At 28.2% G+C, this 25,425-nt stretch overlaps 2 protein-coding genes across 5 annotated transcripts in view; both read left to right on the top strand.

The window, feature by feature from the left end:
* LOC129991669 (H(+)/Cl(-) exchange transporter 7-like) overlaps nucleotides 1–8,293 on the top strand; it is a 34,352-nt gene extending 26,059 nt beyond the window's left edge. Inside the window, exons 21-24 of the mRNA XM_056098249.1 lie at nucleotides 486–566; nucleotides 673–756; nucleotides 1,499–1,579; nucleotides 3,778–8,293. Of these exons, the coding sequence (XP_055954224.1) occupies nucleotides 486–566; nucleotides 673–756; nucleotides 1,499–1,579; nucleotides 3,778–3,873 (342 nt within the window). The 3' untranslated portion in view covers nucleotides 3,874–8,293. The remainder of the gene's footprint in view (nucleotides 1–485; nucleotides 567–672; nucleotides 757–1,498; nucleotides 1,580–3,777) is intronic.
* Nucleotides 8,294–14,822: 6,529 nt separating this feature from the next.
* The window catches only part of LOC129991721 (acyl-coenzyme A synthetase ACSM3, mitochondrial-like), a 51,008-nt gene continuing 40,405 nt past the window's right edge, over nucleotides 14,823–25,425 (top strand). For 3 of the 4 annotated variants that reach the window (XR_008785840.1, XM_056098254.1, XM_056098255.1), the window contains exon 1: nucleotides 14,823–15,131. Coding sequence is in view for 2 of the 4 variants with exons in the window: in XM_056098254.1 (XP_055954229.1) it covers nucleotides 14,895–15,131 (237 nt within the window). In the remaining 2 variants the exon portion in view is untranslated. The remainder of the gene's footprint in view (nucleotides 15,132–25,425) is intronic. The other variant, XM_056098256.1, reaches the window with a different exon arrangement.

Genomic DNA, 25,425 nt, shown 5'->3' with positions numbered 1-25,425 from the left:
CATTCTTAACACATAATGATTTTTAAAAGATATTTGAAATAAAAGGTTAAGAAAAATTTGGGGGAATGAATAGAGAAGTATCATAACAGAAAACGTGAAAACAGTTTAAATTTTTTAACCAACAATTAAATTTAATAACATCCTAAAACTGACATTTTTTAAAATAAGTGCAATGATTTTTCCTGATGGAAGGAAAAATTGCTTAAGAATAGATACAAAATAAATAAATAAAAATTGAAAAATTTTATATTGAATTGGTTTTCTTTTTGTCCTATTTATTACAGAAATAGTTTTTAAATTTTAATGTTTGGATGAAATTCATTGTAATCTGACTTGTAGATTAATTTGTGTGCGTGTGTGTGTGTGTGTGTGTGTGTGTGTGTGTGTGTGTGTGTGTGTGTGTGTGTGTGTGTGTGTGTGTTATTTTTCAGATTTGTAATTTTTGCTATAAGTGATAATTTTTAACTGTTATTTTTCACCTTTAGGTTTTTGAAGAAACAAAGAATGATGAGATGTTAGCTTTGAAAGATTTCAGAGATTCATATCCAAGGCATCCGACTATTCAGGTTCTACTTTTGGATGTTGTTTGTAATATTTATATGAAATCTGTGATTTTGTAAATTTTAACTGTTTTTAACCAGTTTTTTTATAATTTATATAATGTATTTACAGCAAATTCATATATCTCCTCATGAAAGGAACTTCACTATTGATTTAAAACCATTTATGAATCCATCTGCATACACAATATCTCAGGTAAAGTTATTTTATTTTCTCTCGGATCTGAATCTTTTATTAAATCAGCAGCTAATATTACCAGTATTGCTTAAAATGAAAAAAATATTTTCAAATCAGTTATTGATAAAAATTGGCTTTTTAATTAATGAAGATTTCCTAAAATGTGAAATCAGTAGTTGGCATTGTGTAATATGAAACAGCTTATGTAAGAATTTAAAAATGTGTTTAATATTAACAAACAATAGGTGAAAAAGAGAAATGTTAGTAAGAGTAAAAGTAAAATGTAAGTAAAAGTAAGATTAAAATGAAAATGTTAGCTGTACACTAACAATTTTAAAATTTCAATTAAATTAGAAGATTGGAGAAAAAGTTTCTTAAATCACTGACAGCAACTTTTACTAATAGTTATTAATAACTTAAAAAAAATAGTAACAACATTTATTTGATTTTTGTGTGTGGCAATTTGGTTGTTAATAAATGAAATGATTTAACATATTTAGGAATATTAAAACCATTAGATAGGACATTAAGATAAGTTAATGTTTTTTTATATGCAAATATATTTTTTAATGAATAAAAAAAATTGTTGCAGAAGTTTCACTAAAACCTTTCTTGTACTATCATTGTATTTATGAACAAATTTTGAGAAGAATCTGTTCAGCAGTTTAAATTTCTATAATATGTAAACTATTTAAAAACTGTAACTTGAAATCATATATAGGATTCACAGCTATTATATTTTGTTGCATTTCTCTTATAGAGAGCTTCATTACCTAGAATCTTCAAATTATTTAGAGCTCTTGGTTTACGCCATCTACCGGTTATTGATGATAAGAATTCTGTAAGTATTTTGTAATAAATTCATTTTCTAACAAACTAGCAAAAATACCCCCCCCCCCAAAAAAAATCTAATATACTGCTTAATAAAAACATTAGTACCCCCCCCCCCCTCACTTTCATAAATGATAGAGATCTTAGGCAAAACTTTGACTGTCATAGATGCGCAGAATTTCATTTTCAGAATATTATGCAATAGAATTTGGTGTATGTGATATAATAAAGAAAATCCCATCTCAATTTTGTACACTTTATTTATTGATTGATTAAAACCAAATTTGGCATAAATTACAATTGTAATAACAAAATCACATATTTAATTTTATCATTTATTTAATTTATATTTCTGATTAATCATATTTACATTTGTGCGAATGTGTAAACTGACAGACAGTCATAATTTTGACAGATTTGACATAAAATGTGTATATATATAGTATATTGTATATATATAGTGCATTTGTATGTATAAATATATAGAGAGATGCTTAATTATGTACTGAATTTTATCCAATTTGTCATCATCCAGTTTAATTATACTTATACGGACAAACTTTCTTTGACTGTATTTCATTCAAAATACAGTCAAAGAAGTGATATAGTGATAGATCTCCAAATTTGTTGTAAAAACCATGTACTAAATTTTATTTTTTAAACTTTTAAGTGTTTTTCATTTATTGCATTCACTCACAAATTAACATACTTCCAAATGTGTCTTTTTCAAAATCAGAGAGGACTGAAACAGGAGATTTGTTAAAATGTCAAAATCATATATTTCATATAGAAGAAAGTAAAAAAAGAATATTTTTCATATTGATATGAAAAGTTGTATCTTTAAATTTATAAATTTACCAGTAATTTTAAATTTATAATTAGTGTCATGTTTGAGGTACTTTTAATTCAAAATAAAAAAAAAATTATTTTGGTAGCAATATTATCAGTATGATAAATTCACATAACATAACATGGACATAAGTTTGCTAACTCTGAATTCTTAACTATGTCTATTTATTGTACAAATTATTTAAAGTTCAAAAATTTTGGCAACCTTTGACAGTATGAAGTATACACTCAATGTTCAATGTGATGTCTATAGTTAAAAAAAAATTGATATTTGTTTTTAGAAACCTGTTTATATTGCTGTTATTTAAAATTAATGATTTTTACTGACTAGCTGTTGTCTTGTGTGAGTTGTTGCAAAAAATTTCTATTAATTTTTTTTTTTTTTTAGCTTGATATTAATGCTTCCTCAGTGAAATATTTGTAATCTACAAATTTTGATTGACTTGTAACCTCTTCTAATTTAGAATTCGTACACCTTTCTATTCATTTTCACAGTATTTCTCTAATTTTCTGCCTGTATCTGCATATATCCAATTACACCAGAAAAATCTGCATTATTAAAAAACAGAAATATTATTTTTATTTATTTATTTATTGCCTCTGTATTATTTTAAAGTTAGGCTTTAATTGTAAGTACAAAATAAATAAATAAATAAAAAATTAACATTAAAAATATAATTTTCTTTATTTAAGCTTTATGTAAAAATCATATTTGTGCTATGAAATTTTCAGAATTTATTGCAGATATACACCATAATTTCAATAATTTTTTTAAGTAATCAAAAGCTTTTCTAAAAATTGTTCCAAGATACATTTTTCTACCTTCCAAAAAGTATATCTGTGCTGTATTTGGTAACTTTTGATCAAACAATATCACCTACAGGACCAATACACACGCAATATTCTTCTTTTTTTATTAAAGGAGATGTAGTAGTTTGTTTTAATTAGCATTTGGAATTTTCTTTTCAAAATATTTTCTGAATGAAACCAAACTTAAAATTATAAAAAGAGTTTAAAATTTTAAGTTTAATCTTTGTTTATTATTTTTAAATGCAATTAGATTAGTAAAAAATAATAATAATAATCTTTTTATTGCTTTCAAATTTCTGTTTAATGCAGCATCTATATTTGTTTTAATTAATATCATTAAATACTGCTGTATATTTTGTATTTTTAAATATTTTTGCAAAACCATATAGTTCTTAATTTTTATATATTCATTTTTACAAATATAGATGAAATAAAAAGTTTTTTAAAAAAAAAGACTTTCATTTAAAATTCAGTACTATCTTAGTGTGTTAGCAGTTGTAGATTTGCTAATATATATATATATATTCCTTTACTATTTTTTAATTCTAGGTTGTTGGCATTGTCACTCGAAAAGATATTGCAAGATTCCGAGCTAGAAAACATGGAAGATATGGATTAGAAGAACTTCAAGTATCTGTTGGTTAAATATATGAACTATGTAAAAGATCAAATTTTCTTTTTAATTGATACTTGACATAACTTTTTTTAAACAAAAATGACAATACTCTGATTTGGCAAAATGAAATCTTATATTCATTTTTAAATGTTTTTGTATTTTTGATATACTAATAGTTGGCATTTGATTTTATTTTTCTGCATTGAAAAATAAAGTTAAAATGAAACAAGCAATTTCGTAAAATTGTTCTTGCTAGAGGTTTAGCAGTTAATTTTTTTCAATGAAGATTGATTATGTTTTAAATTCGCCTCATTGTTTTACTAAGAAAGAAATGAAAAGATGAAAAGTCAATAAAAAAAAATATGCTGTTAAAACAGCAGACAGTTTAAAAGACACAAATTATTATTGGTCACAAGTCGTACATGTGTATATAAATGATTAACTGTTAATATTTTTCAGAACCTTATTTTGCTGAAGGATTATTCAAATTCTGAATTGATTAATTATTATGTAAATCTTTATGTATATATATGTTTAATTTTTGAATGAAATGGTATGATCACAATTTACAATTTTTGAATTGAGAATAACTCAAATATTCTTCCTTGGAAAAAAAAAAAAATACATTTTTTTGTATGTGAGAGTTATAGAATTTTATTTTTTAATATTCAGAAAAATTAAATACTTGCCTTTTTCGTTCCTTAACTATATCTGTATCTATTGATATTACTTCATCAAAGTTGATTGTAATTTTATATAATATTTTAAATAGAATATGAATACGAAAATATTTTAAGTATATTTCATACTTGAGAATAATGACACTTTTTAATAAATAAATTTTTCTACCATCTTAAAATCGATCTGTTTAAGTTAAATTGATAATAGTGTAAATGAGGGCACTTACCAATAAATTTTCTTGAAACAAAAGCAAAGAAAAAAATGAATCTTTCTAATTGAGTCTGTTTTTTTCTTTTAAAATAAAGTTTTCATCTGTAATTCTTTTTTTTTTTTTTCCTCCATTTTGTTCGTATAATTCTATCTTCTGTATTTAAGTCTTTTGTGATTAACATAATGTAAAGCACATTTAATTCTGAAATTATTCTTCCAAGAAGTGTTTTTTCATCTATTGAAAACTGTTCATTTCAATTTGTGATCTTAGAATTCATTTGTTTCCATTCTCGACAAATATTTTCATTCTGTTTTACTTTGTTTTTATTATTATCTATGCAAAACCTTTTTTGCATATATTTATTTTTTTTAGTATTTATGAAATTTATTTTTTCATTCGACTTTTTATCTTTCAGTTTCTATTTATTTCCATTCATCATTTTTGGTTTGCTTCCACCCCCCCCCCCCCCTCTTTACAATTTGGGAAATCTTAATCACTTGAAAAGGACAATTTTTTAAAATTATTTTGTTTAGCTATTTTGCTGTTATTTAATAGAAAATGGATTGTCAAATTTTAATAAATAACTCTAATTTGTTTTTATTAACTGCATAAATTTAATGTAATTGATATAAATTAGGAAATATAATTTATTTATAAAATTCATCAAAATTTCAAATTAAATAAAATAGGCTAATTTTTATTTTATGATTTATTTATCTGTTTCATATCTACAATAAAAACTATCAGATATATCTGCCTTAAACTATGCATGTATATCCTTATATATGTGTTTAATGAAAATTTAAAAAAAGAATATGAATGAATGTTTTCTAGAATATAGAGCTTAAACATGTATGCTAGTCACAAACTATAAAAAAAATAATAAATGTTGACTTATAGTTTTTATCAAATAAGAATTTTATTCATCAGTTTCAGTATAATTAATTAATTCCAAAAGGAGAAATGTAATAAAATTTTGAATTATGTTTTCAAATTTTTTTTCTCTCTCTCTCTATTTATTGTATGGATTTTCTATTCTCATTAACTTTTTACTACTAACTTTTTGACACAATATACTATGAATTTCTTCATGAATTCACTTTTTTACAGAATTAAACTAAATAAGGAATTTACTTCTTAAGGTTAATACTATTCTAAGCAAAATGTTTATTATAAAAATTACAAAAATGTTTCCTGTTGCAATTTTTTTTAATAAAGATCTTTGCAATTCACTTGTAATAATTTGAAAGAATTAAATATTTGCTTATGATTGTATTAACCCTTATGCATTAAGAAATTTAGTTCTTGATATATGAATTAAAAGAGAATTATTACAAAATGAACTTTCTAATGCAGAAATTAAATTTTGAAGATGCTAAAATGTTTGTTAATAATAATGTTTAAAAGGGAAAAAAAAATTTATTTCTCTTGTTTTGAGAAATAACATTTGAATTTAGAAGTAAAATACTTATGATAATATATTTTTCATTAGTATGTTTTGAAAATGATCAATTAATTGGTTTGTTGAGTTTGAATTTAATGTGTCGTTCAATTGAACTAATTCTTCTTACATATTTTTGATTTTTTTTAAATAAAATAATTTTAGAATTCTGCTATAATCGATTTTTTTTAATTATAAGTCCCATTCCTAAGAGAATATTATTTTTTTAAATCACAAAAATATTTGCATGTGACAGCATAAGTTAAATTTTTACAATAAAAATAACTAAAAATCTAGGAAACATTTGTAATTTAAATTATTTTCATTGAATTTTATGAATATTTTGCTATTTAATTACTTGTGGAAAACTAACTAAATTATTTTAATATAATTGTTTATCTTCTATTTTCTTACTTCTTTGTGTCTTTGGAGTTACCAAAAATTTTTCATTCAAAGATCAGTTTGGGAAATATATTTCCAGCCAAAATAGAGCTTCAACTGTTTTTAAAAAAATGCTAAAAAATTAGATTTTGCAGGACTTTTTTTTTCTTCCCTTTTCTATTTGTAGCTATATTACTTCCTGATATTTTGCTTTTTAGGCTTTTGTAATTTCTCTAACTTGAGGACATGTAACTGTACACTTCATTCTTCATTTTCTTTTCAACTTTTTTTTATTCCCTTATGTTTTCTTATCACATCTGTAATGAACTGTTTCTGTTAATTTTTTTAAAAAATTTCTGTATTGTGATATTTTGTGAGAATGTTGTTTTGTGTTCATTAACAAGTTTTATGTTTTCTCTTAAACAAACGAAAATAGTATTTTTTTGAATATTTTTTTCCCTTAATGGAACCTTCTATACGTATATTAATCTAATGTTAATTTTGCATGTGTGGATTTATATAATTCCATTATCAGTATGTTATATTGCTTATGCACTACTGACCACAACAGAAAATAATATGCTATTCTTAAAATGCATTGTAAGTAAATGAAACAAATTTTGTTTGAGCTGAATTAAGTCCTCTAGAGTCCCTTGGACAAAGCAGGCCTCGCCTCCCCCTTTGTCCCTTCCCCAACTTCCAGACCACTTATTTTTTTATGATTTTAATCTTAATTTAGGCAGTTATAAATGGTAATGTTTGACTAACTAAAAAAAAACTTTTAATTTGGAGACTGTTATAAGATTTTTATTGTGTCTCACCTATAAAAAAAATTCAAATTTCAAATGTAAAAGTATTTTTAAATAAAATCGTAAATAAAAGTGATATAATTTTTTAACTTGATCTAAATATTATTTGATAAAAGGATCTGACATTTTTTTTAAGTTATGAAGTAACGTATTTTGTTTAAAATAATGCAATATAAAGTTTGCAAAAAGTAATTTATTAGTTATGCTATTAAAATAATGTTCCAAAAGTTAAATTATATTTAATTTTATTTAGAGATAAATTTCTCTGAAAATACTATAAAAAGAATCTGGAAGCCTCAGGGCAATTGCCTGCTTTACCTATTAATCTGTCCCTGAATGTTTGGGAATTTGTTATGAAGGTACGGCATATCTCTAAAAGTATAGATAATGGTTTTATTTATTGAAAGTGCATGTAGTTTCTATACTGGTTGGCTTAATTATCAGATGAACAAGGATTTAATTTTAAAATATATTCCAAAGAAATAATTTATATCATATATAGGATATAATGTAAATTATTTCTTTTAAATATATTTGAAATGTATATTATTTTTAATAGATTTGAAATTCATTTCTGTGTTATAATATATTAAGATTTTATTTTCTCATATTTGTCTTGATTTTGTAATTTACAAATACATTAGAATAAATAAATAGCTGCCATAATCGTCCTCATACATCAATTCATGTAATGCTACTTTCTCTATGTTAAGTTTTCTACAATATTTATTACTGTTAATTACTTGTTTTAGGCAGCTGTAAATACATTTTAAATTGATAGTAAGAACTTAATGTTTAAATATATATAAAAAAAATATATATATATGTATTAGCTTAATCCATTCATTCCATGCTTGTTTAATTGATGTAAATATGTATGTATTGAATGCTGTGATGAACAAGTCTTTTGGTGAATAAAAATGTTTTATTCTGAAAGTAAGTGTGTCAGATTACTTGGATTCAGAGACGTACCTAAATGGTGACTTTTTTCTGAAATAAATGAATAAATTACTTTATTTCAGTATATGTGTAATAATTTATTTTAATCTATTTGAAAAATATATTCTTTTGTATCATTAAAAAAAAAATTCGTTGTAATAGTAGTAGCTTATTTTAAGAGTTTGCAAAAGGTTTTTTTTTTTTTTCCCTACATATACATTATACGCTGAATTAAAATTAAAAAATGAAATTATCTGAGTCAATAATATTAATAATGGTAATATTATTACCATTATTCACATAATGATAATAATATTTCAGATAAATGTCCTAAAAAAAGGCTTTAAAACCGGTTTTTAGCATTGTATTTTCCGTAATCTTAGTAGCATTTATCAATGAGGGACATGTTTTTGTAGAAACAATTTCTGTACGTCTGCTTCTGTCGATCGTACAAAGCGCACATTTACGAAGCCAACCGAACGCAAAGGATGACCCACAACAAAATTCAGGTGAAATTTAATTCTCATCCTTTGAATGTCGATAATAACTACTCGAAAGAAAGGTGGCTGGTAAAATTACGTTAACTGTGGCAAGTAATGTCCACAGCACACGAATTTCTAGCTTTTGTGTCGTTCAGTATTTATTTTTACAATCGTTTTAGTATCTATTGTACTGCATTACTTGCCCTTGCACATCTGGATTTTTTTTTTTTTTTTTTTTTTTTTTCCGAGAAACATGTCTATAATTTACAATCAGTTTTTATTTGGAGTTTTGTGAGTTTTTGGCTTGCCAATTGGCAATATATTTTCTAATGCCGACGAACAAATGTTCTTTTAATTTATTTAATGTTAGTCGCTTTTGGCAATTATTTGATTCTTCGAAATATCGATTGTGCTTACTTTCAGTTAATGCTTAACTTAATGTTCATAGTTCCGTTAAGAAATTATGTCTAACGCATATTAATATATCGTGTTATTTTAACAGCCTTGCACCTTTGCTAAATGTATATCTGAATCATCCTAAAAAAAAATCAAATTCCACGCCATCATAGTAGTATTGAAATTGTAATGGTTCGCATAATTCTACTGTATTTCGTGATCTGTAACTTCTTTTTCTTCTTGTAAACTACACGGTTTACACTAGATTTCTTACTCTGGTTTATTAACATTTTAATGGCCACTCACACTTGTGTGTCTAGCGTCTGCTCACACAACTCTCACCATGACAAAAGATTTCTTACACTGGTTTTTCAACACTTGAATGAGCAAACACACAATATATGTGTGATAGCCGGAACAACTGCTAGTATCGCATGTTTGTGATGCTACGGCTGAAAGTTATTGGCCAATACCACATTCTCTATGTGGTTATTGTTGAAAGTAAACAATTTTTTTTAATTAATTCTTTAAATATTGAGTGTCTCTGGCGACATTTGATTGCGCAGTCATGAATAAAGAAGCATTTTACTCATTTTTTTTCCAATCATGAAAAAGTTTTTACAAAATAATCAACTTTATAAACCTTAATTTTTTTTTTTTTTTTAATTCTTCACCAATCAATTTTATTTCATATTTTGGTGAAAATAAGGGGCGACAATTTAAAATTCTTCCCCGGGTATTACCAGATCTTGGGGAGGGGGGGGGGGGATTATTGTTCAGGGAACTAAATTCCTCTTCAAATATAGAATTTCACAACGCAGTATACCGCGTTATTGTGTTTAAAGTGGAATTCTCATAAAATGCATATTTTACTTTTGATATATTAAGACAATACTTGTACTATTTAATCATGAATAAACAAAGTTTCCTGCAGCCTGGAAGATTTAATAAAAATGTAAAATATTTATGTTTTGTAATCTTTGGTGGATCACCCCCCCCCCCACAATAAAACTATGCTTTCTTATTTAACCAGCGATATTAGTCTACCGAAAACTTTCTTGTATATTCTGTAATAAATATATTATTTTTCATTGCCTTTTAAAAATTGGGAACCTTATGTAAAACAGAGAATGCTTTGTATGGCATTGGTGTACAGTAGTTACAAAATGTTAATCTTTAACGCAAATCTAACTTTTTTACTCAATATATCGAATGTTGTTTGGCGTATCTTTGCTAGATACATTTTCAAAATCGATTGAAACCAAAATTTGGTATACTTGTAGTCACTAAAATCAAATACCAGATTTAATATATTTACACTAATTTGTTTTTGAGTTATCGCATTTACATGCTTTGAGCTAGACGGATGAAATTTGGTATATGGGCTTTACACAAAATGGCCTTTACTTCTTCTGAACGGGCATTTTCCGAAATTTGATAGAAATGTGCAAATTTTGTGTAAATGACATATACCAAATTTCATCCGTCTAGCTCAAAGCGTTTTTGAATTATCTTTGTGATGGACAGGAAGGCAAACGCTTTCCGAAAATGTGCTTTTCAACTTCAATACTCTCTCGATACTTCTTATACGAAAAAATAAAAATAAACCTTAGTAATTGTCTAGATGCGTAGTGTAGCGAGTTTAAAATCCATATTTATTCGAGATTTCTAATAGCATTTCCTGGCATAAATCTGCTTTAATGTGTACTCAGGTGTGTAAACTCAGATGGTATTTCGCAGCATAACAGGTTTAAGCAGTTCTGCGTGAAATTATCGCGCCATGTTGATTCATTTTACTGGATAGATATGAAGGAATTGCTTTACATTTATTTAATGGCTGTACCTAAAAATCTGTGGTGGTAACATCATAAGCCAGATAACAACTTCCGGAGAAGAGTGTACACTTTTGTCTAGTGGCTTTGTTGCTCGGCTATGAACCCTAACGTTGCGAGTTCGAACCTCAATATGCACATTGGTGACCCTGGTTCTGAACAACTGCATCCTTCGTTCTGCTGTCGTGACTCCATCTACCGGCAGCAACCACCCACACACGCTCGCCGTCGCCCGCCATAACACTTGGCGCGATAGCAACGTTCGTCGCTCGCCATAACGCCTGGCGCGATAATCACGTTCATCGCTCGCCATGACTGGCGCGATAAACTCTACCGACTCACTGGTGGGGGACTATTGTGGTGGTAATATCATAAGCCAGATAACAACTTCCGGAGAAGAGTGTACACTTTTGTCTAGTGACTTTGTTACTCGGCTATGAACCCTAACGTTGCGAGTTCGAACCTCAACTTGCACAAATCTAATATCGCAGTACTAGCGAAAGTACTTTCAGTATACATCATTAGTAACGCGATATAAATAGAAAATGGAGAATTTATGTCATTAATTTTATTCATTAATTCGATTATTTCTCATATACAAGGGAAAAGTATTGTAATTTTCAAAATATCCGATTACTAGATGTTGATGAACTTCACTTTTAAAATCTTCTTGATTCCAAAAAATACTTGTGTGCATTTTTCAATTAAGACTGTGTGTATGTGGAAAAGATATTAACAAAACTAACTAAAGGGAGTAAATTTGGTATTCTATTACAATACAAAACATGCAAATATGCTTCTAATTTTGGTTATTAGTTATAAAAAATTAAAAAGAATTTTTATTTGAGAAGTAATTTTATATAAATGTGCAATCAAACGATACTTTATGCATAGGGATTTCATTAAAAAAAAAAAAAATTGGAAGGAGCTTATATTTTTTTCAATGTGTTTTTTCTTTTTAAAAAATTTTTTTTTTTCCTGCTTTAGTTTAGGGATCACATTAAAAAGACCACACATAAACAGAACAGAATATATTTTAAATAACCTGCAGAATCCCAGATACTTAATTTTTCGCTGTCTAAAACTGATTTTGTCATAATACTCTCTCCACCCCTCTTTTTTAAATGCTTATCTTTTGGTAACATTAGCCAATCTTGGAAGGGGAAAAAAAAAAAAAAAACTATCGAAAATATGAGATAGTTGTATTTCAAGATTCAATGGCGCAAAATTATAACAAATACACTGATAAAGTTTTTCTTTATACAGACTAATAAATTATTGAATTTTGAACATTTATCTTTTCTCTAAAACATTTTTAACTCTTTGCACTCGGATGGTGCCTTTCACTCACCGTTCAAGACGCTGCATCAGTTTGACGTTTTAAATATTCATTTTTAAACATTTTGATTGATAAAAATACTTACTGAGTGATAAGAAGATATAGATTAATTTTTGAGGAAATTCAACTTAAAAAAATATACATATTTATTTTTTTGCAAGTTAAATAAGGCCTTGTATTAGAAGAATAATTATGCATCGAATTACTTTTCCGAGGGAAAAGGGTTAATTTCACTTTATGAATCCGAGATAAACGAATTTAACTTTGGAATTCTAAACTGAAATTGAACAAATAAAGGATAGAAGTATTAGCAAAAATAATTCTACTAAATCTCCCCAATATTGTACTGTATTCTTATTATGAAGATATCGTGATAATATGTTATAAAATCTATATTATAAAGTTGTTGTGACAATGTTGCTGTGCTAATAAAGTAGATACTTTTATTTTCATATCTTAATATAAATACAATTATTATGGCTATGTATGTAGATTCTACATTTTGTCCTAAACTAATGGATTTATTTTCATTATGGATTAAAGGGATGGATGGATTTATTTACTAATGGCATTTTGCATATTTATTCTTTAGGGAAAGAAAAAAATATACCATCACCTTTTTTAAACTGTAAAAATTAATAGATCTTCAATTAATTAGAAATTAGCCGAAACTGCAGTTCTTTGCTGTTTTCTTTCAAGAACTTAATTTACTAGAAATATTTTAATATCTTCTTAAAATTAAAAATTTTACCTTTCCAATGATGCCAAGTTCCTTTCTTTGCAATTTTTCTTTATTTTTTTATTAGTTTTTTAAAAAATCTAATGCAGATGATTTTGAAATACAGTAACATTAAGATTCAGATTTACTCTAACATTAATTTTAGAAATTCTTGTTTCATAATTTTTGGAATTTTTTATTGGTTTAAGCTTGTTATTTAAGCGAGTTCGCAATTTGTACAGACTGTCTATGGCAAAGGATACCGACGTGCTCTGATTGGTTTAAACCTTGGCATCTTTTTGGGCGATGTTTTGCCAAAAAGATGCAATACCGAAATATATTTTTATAAAAATAAATAAAATTTGTGAATTTATCCCCCATCCCCTATTTTTTACGGTTTACATGTAATATTAATCTGTAACACATATACAGCAGAAAAGATCGAACCCTGAAACCTAAATTCAGGAAATATAAAAATTACAATTTATTAAAAACATTTTTTGTGTGTGTTTCTTCTTAATATTATTTTGATATAACTAAAAAAATTAGCTACGAAATCGCATATTCCGTTAAAGCTTACATATTTATAGGTTTTGGGCATTAAGTAATCATTTCCCCATATATATTTGATGGGAAACAAGTTTCAACAAGTTCAAACGTTCAGCAACAAGTTTCAATGACTGCATAAATTATCTAATAAAGGCACGAAAATCGTAGAAAAATAAGAATTATTTCATTGCAGCATCATATGTTGAGTAATTACTTTCATTTAGTTTTTATACTTCTGTGCATAAACATCATTAGTTACTTGTATTACTAGTATTATTAGTAATATTTATTATTATTATTAATAATTAGTATTAGTAGTATTACTAATAATATTTAAAGAAAACAATTATGTTAATAAAAATTAGATCGTATTGATATTCACTCGTAAAACTCGATATTGTATTCACTCGTAAAACTCGATATGAAGAAACTACGACGAGTGAATACTCGATTGATATTCGCTCGTCGTAGTTTCTTCCATAAAACTAATGAAAGGTACAAGGTTTGAGCCAAATAAGCCAAAACTACACTATTATGAGTGCAAAACATTGCCAAAAAGATGCCAAGGCTTAAACCAATCAGAGCACGTCGGTGTCCTTTGCCATAGACTTAGTCTGTACAATTTGCGAACTCGCGTTATTTAATGATGCCTAAATGAGCTGAAAGAAAGAATTGACATATCTTTCAAGTTATTATAAATGACCAAGATCCACGTGCTGTTAATCAAGTGGTGCAGTATATTAAAAAAAGATTATGTCTATTATAACAATTTATACAAAATGACCTTTTACATAAAAATATTATCCTTGAAAGTATTGAAATTCCGAGCATCGCCAGGTATTTCAACTGTTGATATACCTGTACGAAATAAGACTGTGAGATATAAAATAAAATTTAAAAAAAACTCACGCAAATTGCCAGCATAATTAAAGAAACATATTTCATTTTATATTTCTTCTTCGAGTTAAAAAGGGGAAAGCAGTAAATAAAATGAAGCAAATGTTAAAATTTTGCATGTGTCTCAATTGTAATGCAGACAAGAATTAATATTTATAAATTCAATTGTTTCCAGAATATTGATATCAATTTTTCTAGTCAATGCACTCCTATAAACAAGTCTCTCCTGACAAACAAAATCACTTACGTAAACGATCAAAGGTGATTTCTTTTTATGCTAACCTTTATCTTATAAAACGAAATCAGAACAGCTTGCACTATCTCATATATTTGTCATATTACAAACGCGGTATTCTGCATGCAGGTAAATGAAAAATGAGATTTAGTGCTCTAAGTGGTGTTGTTCACCGTTCGGTGTATAATCATGGGCTGTTTAGAAAACTTTCAAAGTTAAACAGAAATACATGGGAGCTTAAAATTCGTTCCTTGTGTAGCATATCGAGAGCGGGTTTCGAAGATTATGAAAAAGAAAGAGCAACGTGGAATGTCACTATACCAGAAAAATTCAATTTCGTTTCGGATGTTATGGATGTGTGGGCTCTCAAAGAAAAAGTAAGTGACCAGAAATAAAATTTTCAAAATATTTTTTTGCAATTTAAAGTGTTTCTTGTTTTAGATTATATTCATTTGAGTAGTCAAACTGTTATTGATAAAAATAAAAGATACGATTGCTTACTTTCCCGTGTTCCATGAAAGAATATTTCATTGATAAAAAAAAAAATGCATAATTGAACATGTTTATTCAATGATTAAGAACAGAATCGGAGTATGAAATAGGCAATATAGACAACTGCTTAAGAGTCATGCTATTTTAGGAAGCCCCAGAACATCGATATCTTTTGTGGTACTGTCAGGGAAATACAAATTTATGTTTCTATGTGATATGAAAAATCATCGTGTGCCCAAATATTCAAATTAAAATCAAGCATCGTTTAAATCCAAAATATAATCAAAATTTTTTATTTTTTTACATTTGAATATTTATAATGTATTAAACAAGTTTTGTGATATTTTATTTATTTATTTTGCTATAAAATTGTTACATTTTAAGTTAAAAAATTTTATTCACTGGGCATTAAAACCAATTCTGTTGAAAGCAACCCTCAATTAAAACTTTTGCTGTATCAGTCTCTCGTAATATTTGCAATATAAAAATTTCTAATAAAGAGATTAAATAAAATTTTTAAAAGTCTGACTTTAAAATATCGAACGCGAAAGACGAACTCTGAAAAAATTGCATTATCTAAGAGCTTCCTCTTTACAATTGATTGAAATTAGCAACAACAAAAAATGTGAATTGAAAAATAAACAAAAATACTTTTTTTATTATGTTTATTATTTTATTAATGACACAGTTGTCATTTCTATTATTATAGTAAATAATCTTTATTTTCTTTCTAAAAGTTCGAAAATATTTGCTAATCTTAGAATAAGAAAGGAAATCGGATGTTTTGCCATTGTCAAAGGTTTTGTTTTGGATTTTTGGATTTGTTGCTGATTAAATTCAAACTTTTGCACATCACCAATTTTAAAAGAAACCATTTTAAAGTTGTAAAGTAATCATCTAGTATAATACATAGAATAATTTCGTTAATTATTTTATTTATTAAGAAGAAACAAAATGTTGGTTTAAGAAACTTCATTTTCAATTCTTTTATCTACAGATAAATGAAATAACTACAATTAGAGAGATAGGCAATCAGAAACAGTGAATATATTAAACTGAAATAAGAGGAGGGAGACACAAGAGTTAAGTCATTTAGAACGATCTCGTCATGAAAAATCATAATAAAGGCACAGGAATGCGAGTCTGGTCCTTAAAAAAAATAGGCAATTTCTTAAAAACTATGAGGATAAACCCATGTTTCCCCATGGACTCTGCTTGATCAGGAACTGAATCATTCAGAAATATGGATCAAATTTCTGTATTAACCTTTGGTTATTATTATTGAAATGCATAAATTGGGATTTTTAACAGCAAAGTCTGGCATCTCCTAATACCAAAGAGTTAGAGTTGATAAATATCAAAAACATCTGTAAACGAAGAAAAATTTGTCGAAAGTGCTTATGAAGAACAATAAAATTTTAAGAGACGAAATTTCTTGGCGATTGAAATTGAGTTTGCTCCAAAGGTATGTTCTTTGAATTGAATACAAAAATATGTTCAATGTCATTTATTTATTTTCTGGTTACAGGTGAGAAAATCGGGATTATTATAAAGTCAAAATTTATTTAGTAGAACTGAGGTGATAATTATCCGTTTATTAGTTAATTAGACGTGCTGTTATTATATTTTCTCTTCTATTTTTAAACCGTGTGGTAAAGGAAAGAATAGATGAACTATCGCCTAAATCTGATTGGTACTTTCATAAATTTGGTGTATATTTGAAGCGAGGTTTTTTTGATAATAAGCGATTAAATCTTCAACAGCAATCCTCTCAAAATATGGGTACGACTCCGTGACCGTTTTTGCGAGATAATCCACCTTTTCATTGTTCGAATGCAATACGACTATACCATATCAATACGATTTTTTTTGTTGAAATTTGTTCTAAATTAGAATTTTTTTATATATATATATTCTATGAATAACACTGCCAGATTTGAAAGATAAATTGCTTAAGGTTTGAAGGGCAGAAAAACTATCTGTCATTAACAGAAGATTTTTTTTCTGGAATCGCGAGTTTATCAATGGCAAGATAAATTACTAAAGATTCGGCTGTAAAGATGGAATTAATAAGACGAATACCATATCTAAAAGACTGAGTGTTTGAAAGGCCTTCGATAGAAGTGATAAGATGCATAAGCGATTTAAATGTATCTGTGCGATGATAAAATAATCTTGAAATTTTTTGTTCAGAGTTTCTTGAAATAGAATTTTGGTAACAGAAGGTGGTTGTGTCTTATTTTTGAAACTGAACTCGGAAATGAATATTTTACAAATGGCAGGAAGGTATATAATTTTTCTAGAAGAAATATTTAATTCTTTAAGCATGCTAGCAGTTATTTCATCATTTTTAATCAATCTATTGCCGAGTTTAGATTTTTGAATATATAGACAACTGAGTACCATTTGCGATTTATTTGATAAAGAACTGAGAGACCAATCTTTTGATTTTGCCCGAAAGAATTTCTTGACCATCAATTTTCATCAAGACAACATTTGGAGTCTATTTAGGGAAACTCAGAACTATTCTGAGTCATTATTTTAATGGTTTGTAGGCTTTGAACTGAGTTTTAGAAAATTTATTAGGGATTGTGCTATAGAGTGGAACGAAAATGGCCTTAATTTTTTTATTTTTTTTATTTTTAGATTTTAGTTTGGTAATAGTGTGGAAAAGTTGCCTTTTAGGTTCAAAAACAGTATTAAAAAATTTGGTTCCAATATTACATTATCTTGCGGTGCCGTTAAAAGCTTGAAATTTGTAAAAAAAAAAAAAAAAAAAAAAAAAAAATTTTTTTAAAGTTAAATTTTTAAAAAGGACCTTTAAAAATTGTTCTTAGATTTTAGTTTGGCAATAATGGTGAAAAATTAGCTTTCAGGTTCAAAAAGAATTTAAAAAAATTCTGGTTGCGATACAACAATATTTCGAAGTGCCGAAAGGAGCTTAAAGTTTGTAAAAAAAAAAAAAATAATAGAAAAATTATAAACTTTGATAAAATATTTTTATGAATTTTTCGTTCATATGATGTTACAAAAGATGATTTTAAATGCATATATAAGCATTACAATTGGAAAAAATTATTAATTACAAAGTATAAAAATTTAAAAAAAATATTTTTATGCCCAATTTTGCATTTCTTACTTCTGTATCCTTAATGATTACAAATGTTACAGCTGCAAAATGTTTTTTCTTCTTTATTACCACGTTAAACAGTTTTTTAAAATTAAATTTTGGCATATACACACGTGAGTCAATTTATGCTCTTATGTATCCCTCTCATGCGTTTGAACCACAGACATTTTGAGTTGGGCCACCAATCTCACAGCACTTTCCACTGCTTGCATGTGACAAGCAAGCCAGGGAAAGTCGATAACCCAGTCCCCTATACTATTTGGTTCAGCTTCAGATGCCTTCTGTATACAGTTTTAACATTAAACCGCACATCCACTTAGTAGTTTTATTGTTTCTTGTCTATTTGATGGATCTGGTTGACTTGCCTCTTTTTGTAAAGAACAATGTTGTTCTTTAGCGTTGTCATTGTCGCCAGTAATCGTTTCTGATGCCCTTCTCGATTAAACTTAACTATTCTCAGTAGTTCTTTACTCTTTCTTGCTTCTTTCTTCCGTGAAGCGCTTGTGGTAGCAGTATCAATATTACCTATAACTATTTTCCTGTTGGAGCATTGATCGTTTAGAACTTTTTATTCCATAACTGGCACTTTTTTTATACAATCAGCAATATCAAATCAACTCTTAGCTTCTTCTCTAAATTCTTCGAGGTTCTAATCAAACTTATCTGAACATTTTCTCCTTTTTGACTTTAATAAATTCCTGTATTTAGCATGATAAGCCTTTACCATTTGTGAATTTCTTTTGCTAGAAGCAACGGGAATAGAAGCTCTTGACCATATTTGTTCTATTATGGAAACTAAAGTGTCACATATTTCGCTTACAGAAGGATCCTTTTCTGAAGCAATTTTGAGGTTATGTCTAATATAACAGTAACACTAGATTCGTCAGTAATGTGTTCAATCTCAAGAAAATCACTAAATTTCCCAAAAATAGAACACTCCGATATTTGTCTTCTCTTCACTAATTTAGACTGAGCCATTTTTACTCACAGCAAAGTAGAGATGCATAACCCACGATGTTTTGAATAACAAATAATTTTGCTATTGTTATTTTTAAATATTTGTTCCAAATATCTGTTATTTCAATCATATTATTAATTAAAAATTATTACTTAATATTAAATATAAAATTTATTAATTGTAATTAATACTTGATTTACTAATTTAAGTAAAGTGTGATTGAATTAATTTATCTATTTCAGCTTACGTTTTAATTTTGACTTTTTTTCAAAACTATTTAATTTCTTTATTGGAGTAAATTATTTACTGAAAAATTTGAATTAAATATACATGTCATTTCTTTAAATTGTTTACTTTAGTTCTATATTCTACCAATAGATGGCGCCAGCAGTAAACGGAATATATGCAAAGTCAAGTCACAAGCAATTAAAAAGGATTTGCATGGAATAGTGCCTCCATCATCAAATGCGAATATCGGAAAGTCAAAGTTACCCTCATGAAGTGGAGTGGCGACTTCACACTTTCCAGTGACATCACTGCTCCGATAAATTTCAGTGATATGCAATTCAGTGATACGATAATTCCAATAACCGGTCCGTTCACTTTTCAATCCATTCACAGATTTCTCCTTTTCTGTTTTGTTCGAGAGCTTCCATTGCACAGATCGTATCGATTGTTACTTTCCAGTGAAGTCACCGCTGCGGTAAATTTCAGTGATTTCGTATCGATTGTTACTTTCTATCGTGATCCAAAACCTGTAATCGAAATATCACCAGTAAGATCGTATCAAGGATTTGAATCACACCCCTCTTTGAAAAGTATTGATCATTGGTATTTGTGAATTTATGATATTTGTTACGTAATAATCGCTCGTAAAATATTCGTCATCCCTACAGCAAAGCACAAACTAACAAATCAGTTACGTTAATAAGTAACTCAATAGACGGAGTGGAGATGCCAACTCAACTGAACTCAGCAAAGCTGTTGATTTGAATCCAGGCCTGTCTTTGCCACAGGATGCAGACAAATCTCTGCCTTATTTCAATAACAACCGCTCCGTCGGCGACTCAGTGCCATGCCAGTGCAATAGTAAAACTGTTTTTATAGTTTTATTCATATGACAATGCCTAATGAAAACTTTTTATTTCGTAATCGAGGCATGCAAAATTCCTTAAAAAGTTGCAAAAAGTGTGTTTTTATGAAACTTTAACGTCCTTTCAGCACCTCAAGGACTATTGCAAATATTTTTCATATTTATAATTTATTTTATCTACACCAAAATGCAATTTTTCCGCGATATTACAAAATAAAAAAAAATTGATTTTTTTTGTTCCACCTTATTGTACAATTATAATAAACGAATTGATACTGTAATTGCAAATTTTAATGAGACCATTTGTTCTGGGTCCATGTGTTTTGTAGGCGATCGATTTTAAGGCATTCATTCTTCTAAGGCCTTTTGTTGGTTTGTTTTGGAAAAATGTAAATCTAAATATTTAATAGTCTCTTTCCAAAAGAATGGAAAACATTCATAAGTGATCAGAGGCACATAATGGAACTTTAATTTTGAGAAGTCGGTTATATAACATTTTTTGACAGATATTGAGTTTCCAATAGTTGCAACAACTGTAGATGTTTCCCATAGTATTTTGAGGGTTTTTTTAAATATATAATCCAGCGAAGATAGAGCGCAAAAAATAAAGTTATAGATTGTAAAAATAGAGCAGTCCATCCATTCTTCGAGGGTTTCAAAATAGCAGCCATATAGCAAAGAAAATAGACGATAAAACGCTATCTTGAGGAAGATATTTCAGGATAATTCTAGAAAATTCAGGATAATGCTAGAAAAGATATTTTTCCAAGATAACTATTTTATTAAGAAGAAAATTATGAATTATTTTTGGAATATCCCCAATAATATCCAGCTGCAGACATTTTAATGTAAGTCCATCAATATACAGAGAATATGAACTTTTAATATCCAAACTAACACCAATGAAATAAATTTTTCTTGTTGTGCTTTAGAAATGGCTGTAGGAATTCTATAAACGGCGAATCGATTGTCCCTTAAAGGAAAGAAGTCATTTACAAAAGATCGTATTTTCTTGTTCAGAAGCAAATGTTGAATTGTGCCACTATCCTTTTGAAAATTTTTGAAAAGACGAATATGAGGGCGATTGAGAATTGATCTTCATCATATCTTTGACTGGTTTTGGAACTGGAATGATAAGCAAATGTTTCCATTGAACTGGGGCACAAAATGTAGAAAACACTTCTTCAAAATGAGAGGCAATTTTTAAATTTTTGAACCCATTTGCTGGTGTTTTGGCCCTCGATAGCTCAGTTTTTATAATACTCAATCACATATAAATGAAACACAAACTCTTGGACTGTATCTCCATTGCTTTATTCTTAACACTCACAACACACACTGTCAATCGTATTCACACACACACTAAAAATGATATATCATTTCACCACTTGGTGGCGCTACAAAATTAGTAGGTGGAGCGTTCTGCTGACTTATTGGCGCCAACAGCTGGAATACTGTCATTTCCTGGTGAAAGAATTTTTGGTTTTTTTGGATAGATTGTCTAACTTCCTGAAGATGAATAGGCAAGTTGAGAGTGGTATTTGAATCACCCCAAAAGTAGAAAAGAATCAGTTCATGCTCTATACTATTGTCAGAAAAAAAAATCAGCAAAGACGTTAGCTTGCTGAAGTGGATTCAAAATGCAATGAAGGTTAAAAATGGTGAGATTTGAAGAATTCATTCCTTTATTTGAATGATTATAGACTTTATTAAGCATTGTGGGACATTCGTGCTATGCTACACATTTTGTCCCAACAACTTTAATTGCATTTTTAATCTGGTAACGAAGTTTTCCCTTGTATTTTTTTGTGTTTGATCCAGTACGAAATTGAAATGTGATGTACAGCTTTTTTTTTTTTTTTTTTCGTGAAACAATTGCTCGAGCTTTTTGGAATCATGACATTAGATATTCCATCAAGGGGGGGGGGGGGGTAATAGTTACTAGGTAATCTAAAAAGTGTTGTGATCTTCTTAATGGATTCTCAAATATTGCTCATTAATGAATCAAAAATTCTTTTTGTCGATAAAATTTTTTGAAGATTCTTTCATAGCACTATTCCAGTCAATCGTTTTGATCTTTTTGGTTATTTTTCCGAAATTTGAGCATGTTGTTATGAGTGGACTATGATCACTTTCGAAATTCAAATATGAAACGTAGCACTGAATTTGAAGGGAAATGGATGCTGCGCATAATGTGAGATCAAGTAAAGAAGTCGTATCAGAATAAAAAGTTGTTGTTGTTTATAATGGCACTTGCCATAGAGAAGTTCGCTGACAAAGTTAGCGATTTTAAGCCAAGGGAGCGTCTCTTGTTTTAGTAGCGCCAACTACGGCCAAGAGTACGTCTTAGCTACTCGCGCATCACATTCGTTTGCACAACCCCTTTTTACAGGGGGACACATTCACACATTTCACAGATAGAACAGATGAAGAACAACCATGCCCGAACCGGGACTCGAACCCAGAATGCCCAGATCATGGGGAAGATGCGCTACCCCTATGCCAGGACGCCGGCAGAATAAATGGTATAATGATTCGAAGAATTGAGGAGGATGAAATTAGAAATTTTTAGCCAATCACCGAAATCATTGTTAATTGATGCAGATCTATTTGAACCCCATAAAGGGTGATGCAGGTTAATTTCCCAAAGACGAAAACAGGATAGGAAAATGAATTAAAAAAAAAGCTTTTGTATATGTTATATGCAAGGAATATTGAACATATAAATGAGGAACATATAAATTTATGCTAATAAATTTTTACAGAAAAGAAAATTTGAAAATTTCGTTTATCAATAAATAAATTTAAAAAAAAAAAAACGCTTTCAAAATCGATCTCCGCAACAGTTATTTGCGTTACCTTATCTTTTAGTAATTTGTGTTTGTAATGTATGTTTGCAGATTATCCCATTTAATGAATTTTACCTCTTCCAGCAATTATAGTCTTTTAATTTCCGAAATGTTATATCCCCACATTTTGTTATTACCGAATTCCATGTTGGGACCAAATCTAAAACATGGCATATGGTAAATTGTCAGTTTTCTTAAATTTTTCGTATTCCTAAAAGCACTTTTTTCCAAGCAAATCGTTTATTAAAATATTTCAATAGCTTATTTCAAACACAGGTGAAATTTGCTTCTTATTCTTATCTCAAACTAATTTTTCATTCCAATTAATAATAAATAATATAATAAAAATTAGTTGTTCAAAATTAGCCGGAGGGAGTACAGTAATACATAATGGACACTGCATTACTCATGCTTGACTTTAGTAACTTTATCATGTAAATTTCTAGATTACATTTTTTTCAATTTGCACACGTTGTCATATTACTCACCCTTGGAAACCAGCTATTTCGTTGGGGATATTAATTATATTGTCACGTAGATACTCTAGTGCGGAACTCAATGACACACACAAGAAGTAGAGCTAAACCAACTTATTAACTCAACTCAGAACTGAGAACACAGTGACTGACAGATCTTCTGCTTTTATACTAGCAGGGAAAGTTCCAGAATACTTTTCTGGAGACAGTAAGAAAAGTCCAGAACACTTATCTAGTAAACTAAAGAAAGGTCAATAATCTTTTGGAACACGAAATAAAGGAAAACATAAAATCATGGAATTAAATATTTACACAGACTATGAATCGCATTGTCTCTAGCGCAATTCGAACATACGATCTCTTGATTAAGAGACCAGTGCTATGACCATTCGGCCATGGAGAGTCGACTGCCTCTTTTCAATGCGGCAATATTTTATTTAAATAAAATAGTTTAGATAGAGCTTTTGATCCACGATTCCCTCCAGTATGTGCTATTTCAATTGTCATTCATATATTCTGTTTATTATGTACATGGACATTTCCAAAGGTGACCAGTCTCATGACCTTATACGGTTCATCTTTTTTTTTTTTTTTTTTTTTTCAGTTTTGCGGGTTGCAACTTCATTTTTTATAAGTTTTGTAAGCTGTACAGATTTAAACAGAATCTTTCTTCTTTTGCTTTCAATAATGGAAGGAAATTAAGAGCTTAAATATTTAATAAAACAATGAAAACGATTTGAATTTTAGGCCTATAATGTAATTGCAACAACAGTTAAAAATTAAGTTAAAAAATGTGTCTAAACAAAAGCCAAAATTCGTATGACTATTAAATTGGATCATTAAAAAGAAAATGTTTTAACTTTTGAAATGACAAAATTCGTTTTTGTGCAATAATATGTTTGAAAGTTATCGCGAAAAAACGAGAAATTTCAACTTTATTTTTAATTAATTAAAATTTAAAAAATTACTGCTAGGGGCACTTTTCCTACCTCCAAAGTATATGTGTGCCAAATTCCATATTTATAGGCTATATGGTCTGACTTCTAGAGTGCTAAAATACATGCAGACACAGACATGCATTCATTTTTATTAACAGTAGAGATCGAAAAGACAAAAATTATATGGATATAATGGATGGATGCAACCACTTTTCATTCTTTTACAAAGGGTTCGATATTTTAAAAGTTGCTAATAAAATTTGGTTAAAAAAGCAGGTAGGAAAAGTCTTTAATAAGATAATGAAAAGAAAAGCGAAAACGGATATGCCGATAAAACAATGAGTTTTAATTCTCACAATTATGATCTGCGAATTTTGAAGCACAGTTGAAGAGAGGAAACATCCATTTTTGTTTTACCTGCTTATTATTCTGCATTACTTACTAAATGATTTTGAGGACATTCTGGTGTTATATTTATTTCTAGTTTTTGATACTTCGACTTGCAAGTCGTTCAACTTGGACTGCTAATTTTTAATTAGAATTTCGAGAGAAGATAATTAAATTTTTATTGAAAAAAAAAACTAAATTAGGTTTACGAATGATTTGTTTATTTATTAAAAAGTTGAATGCTCGAGTTGCACAAGTAGGAAAAGAGTATTGAAAAAAAAAGATAATAAGTAGTGCTTTAAAATAAATACCGGAAATGCTATAGATTTGCATCCTGTCTAGACGAGA

This window comes from Argiope bruennichi, chromosome 2 (genome assembly GCF_947563725.1).
Source record: "Argiope bruennichi chromosome 2, qqArgBrue1.1, whole genome shotgun sequence".
Lineage (NCBI taxonomy): Eukaryota > Metazoa > Arthropoda > Arachnida > Araneae > Araneidae > Argiope > Argiope bruennichi.
Note: the sequence above shows the minus strand (reverse complement) of the source record. Positions and strands in the feature narration are given on the sequence as shown.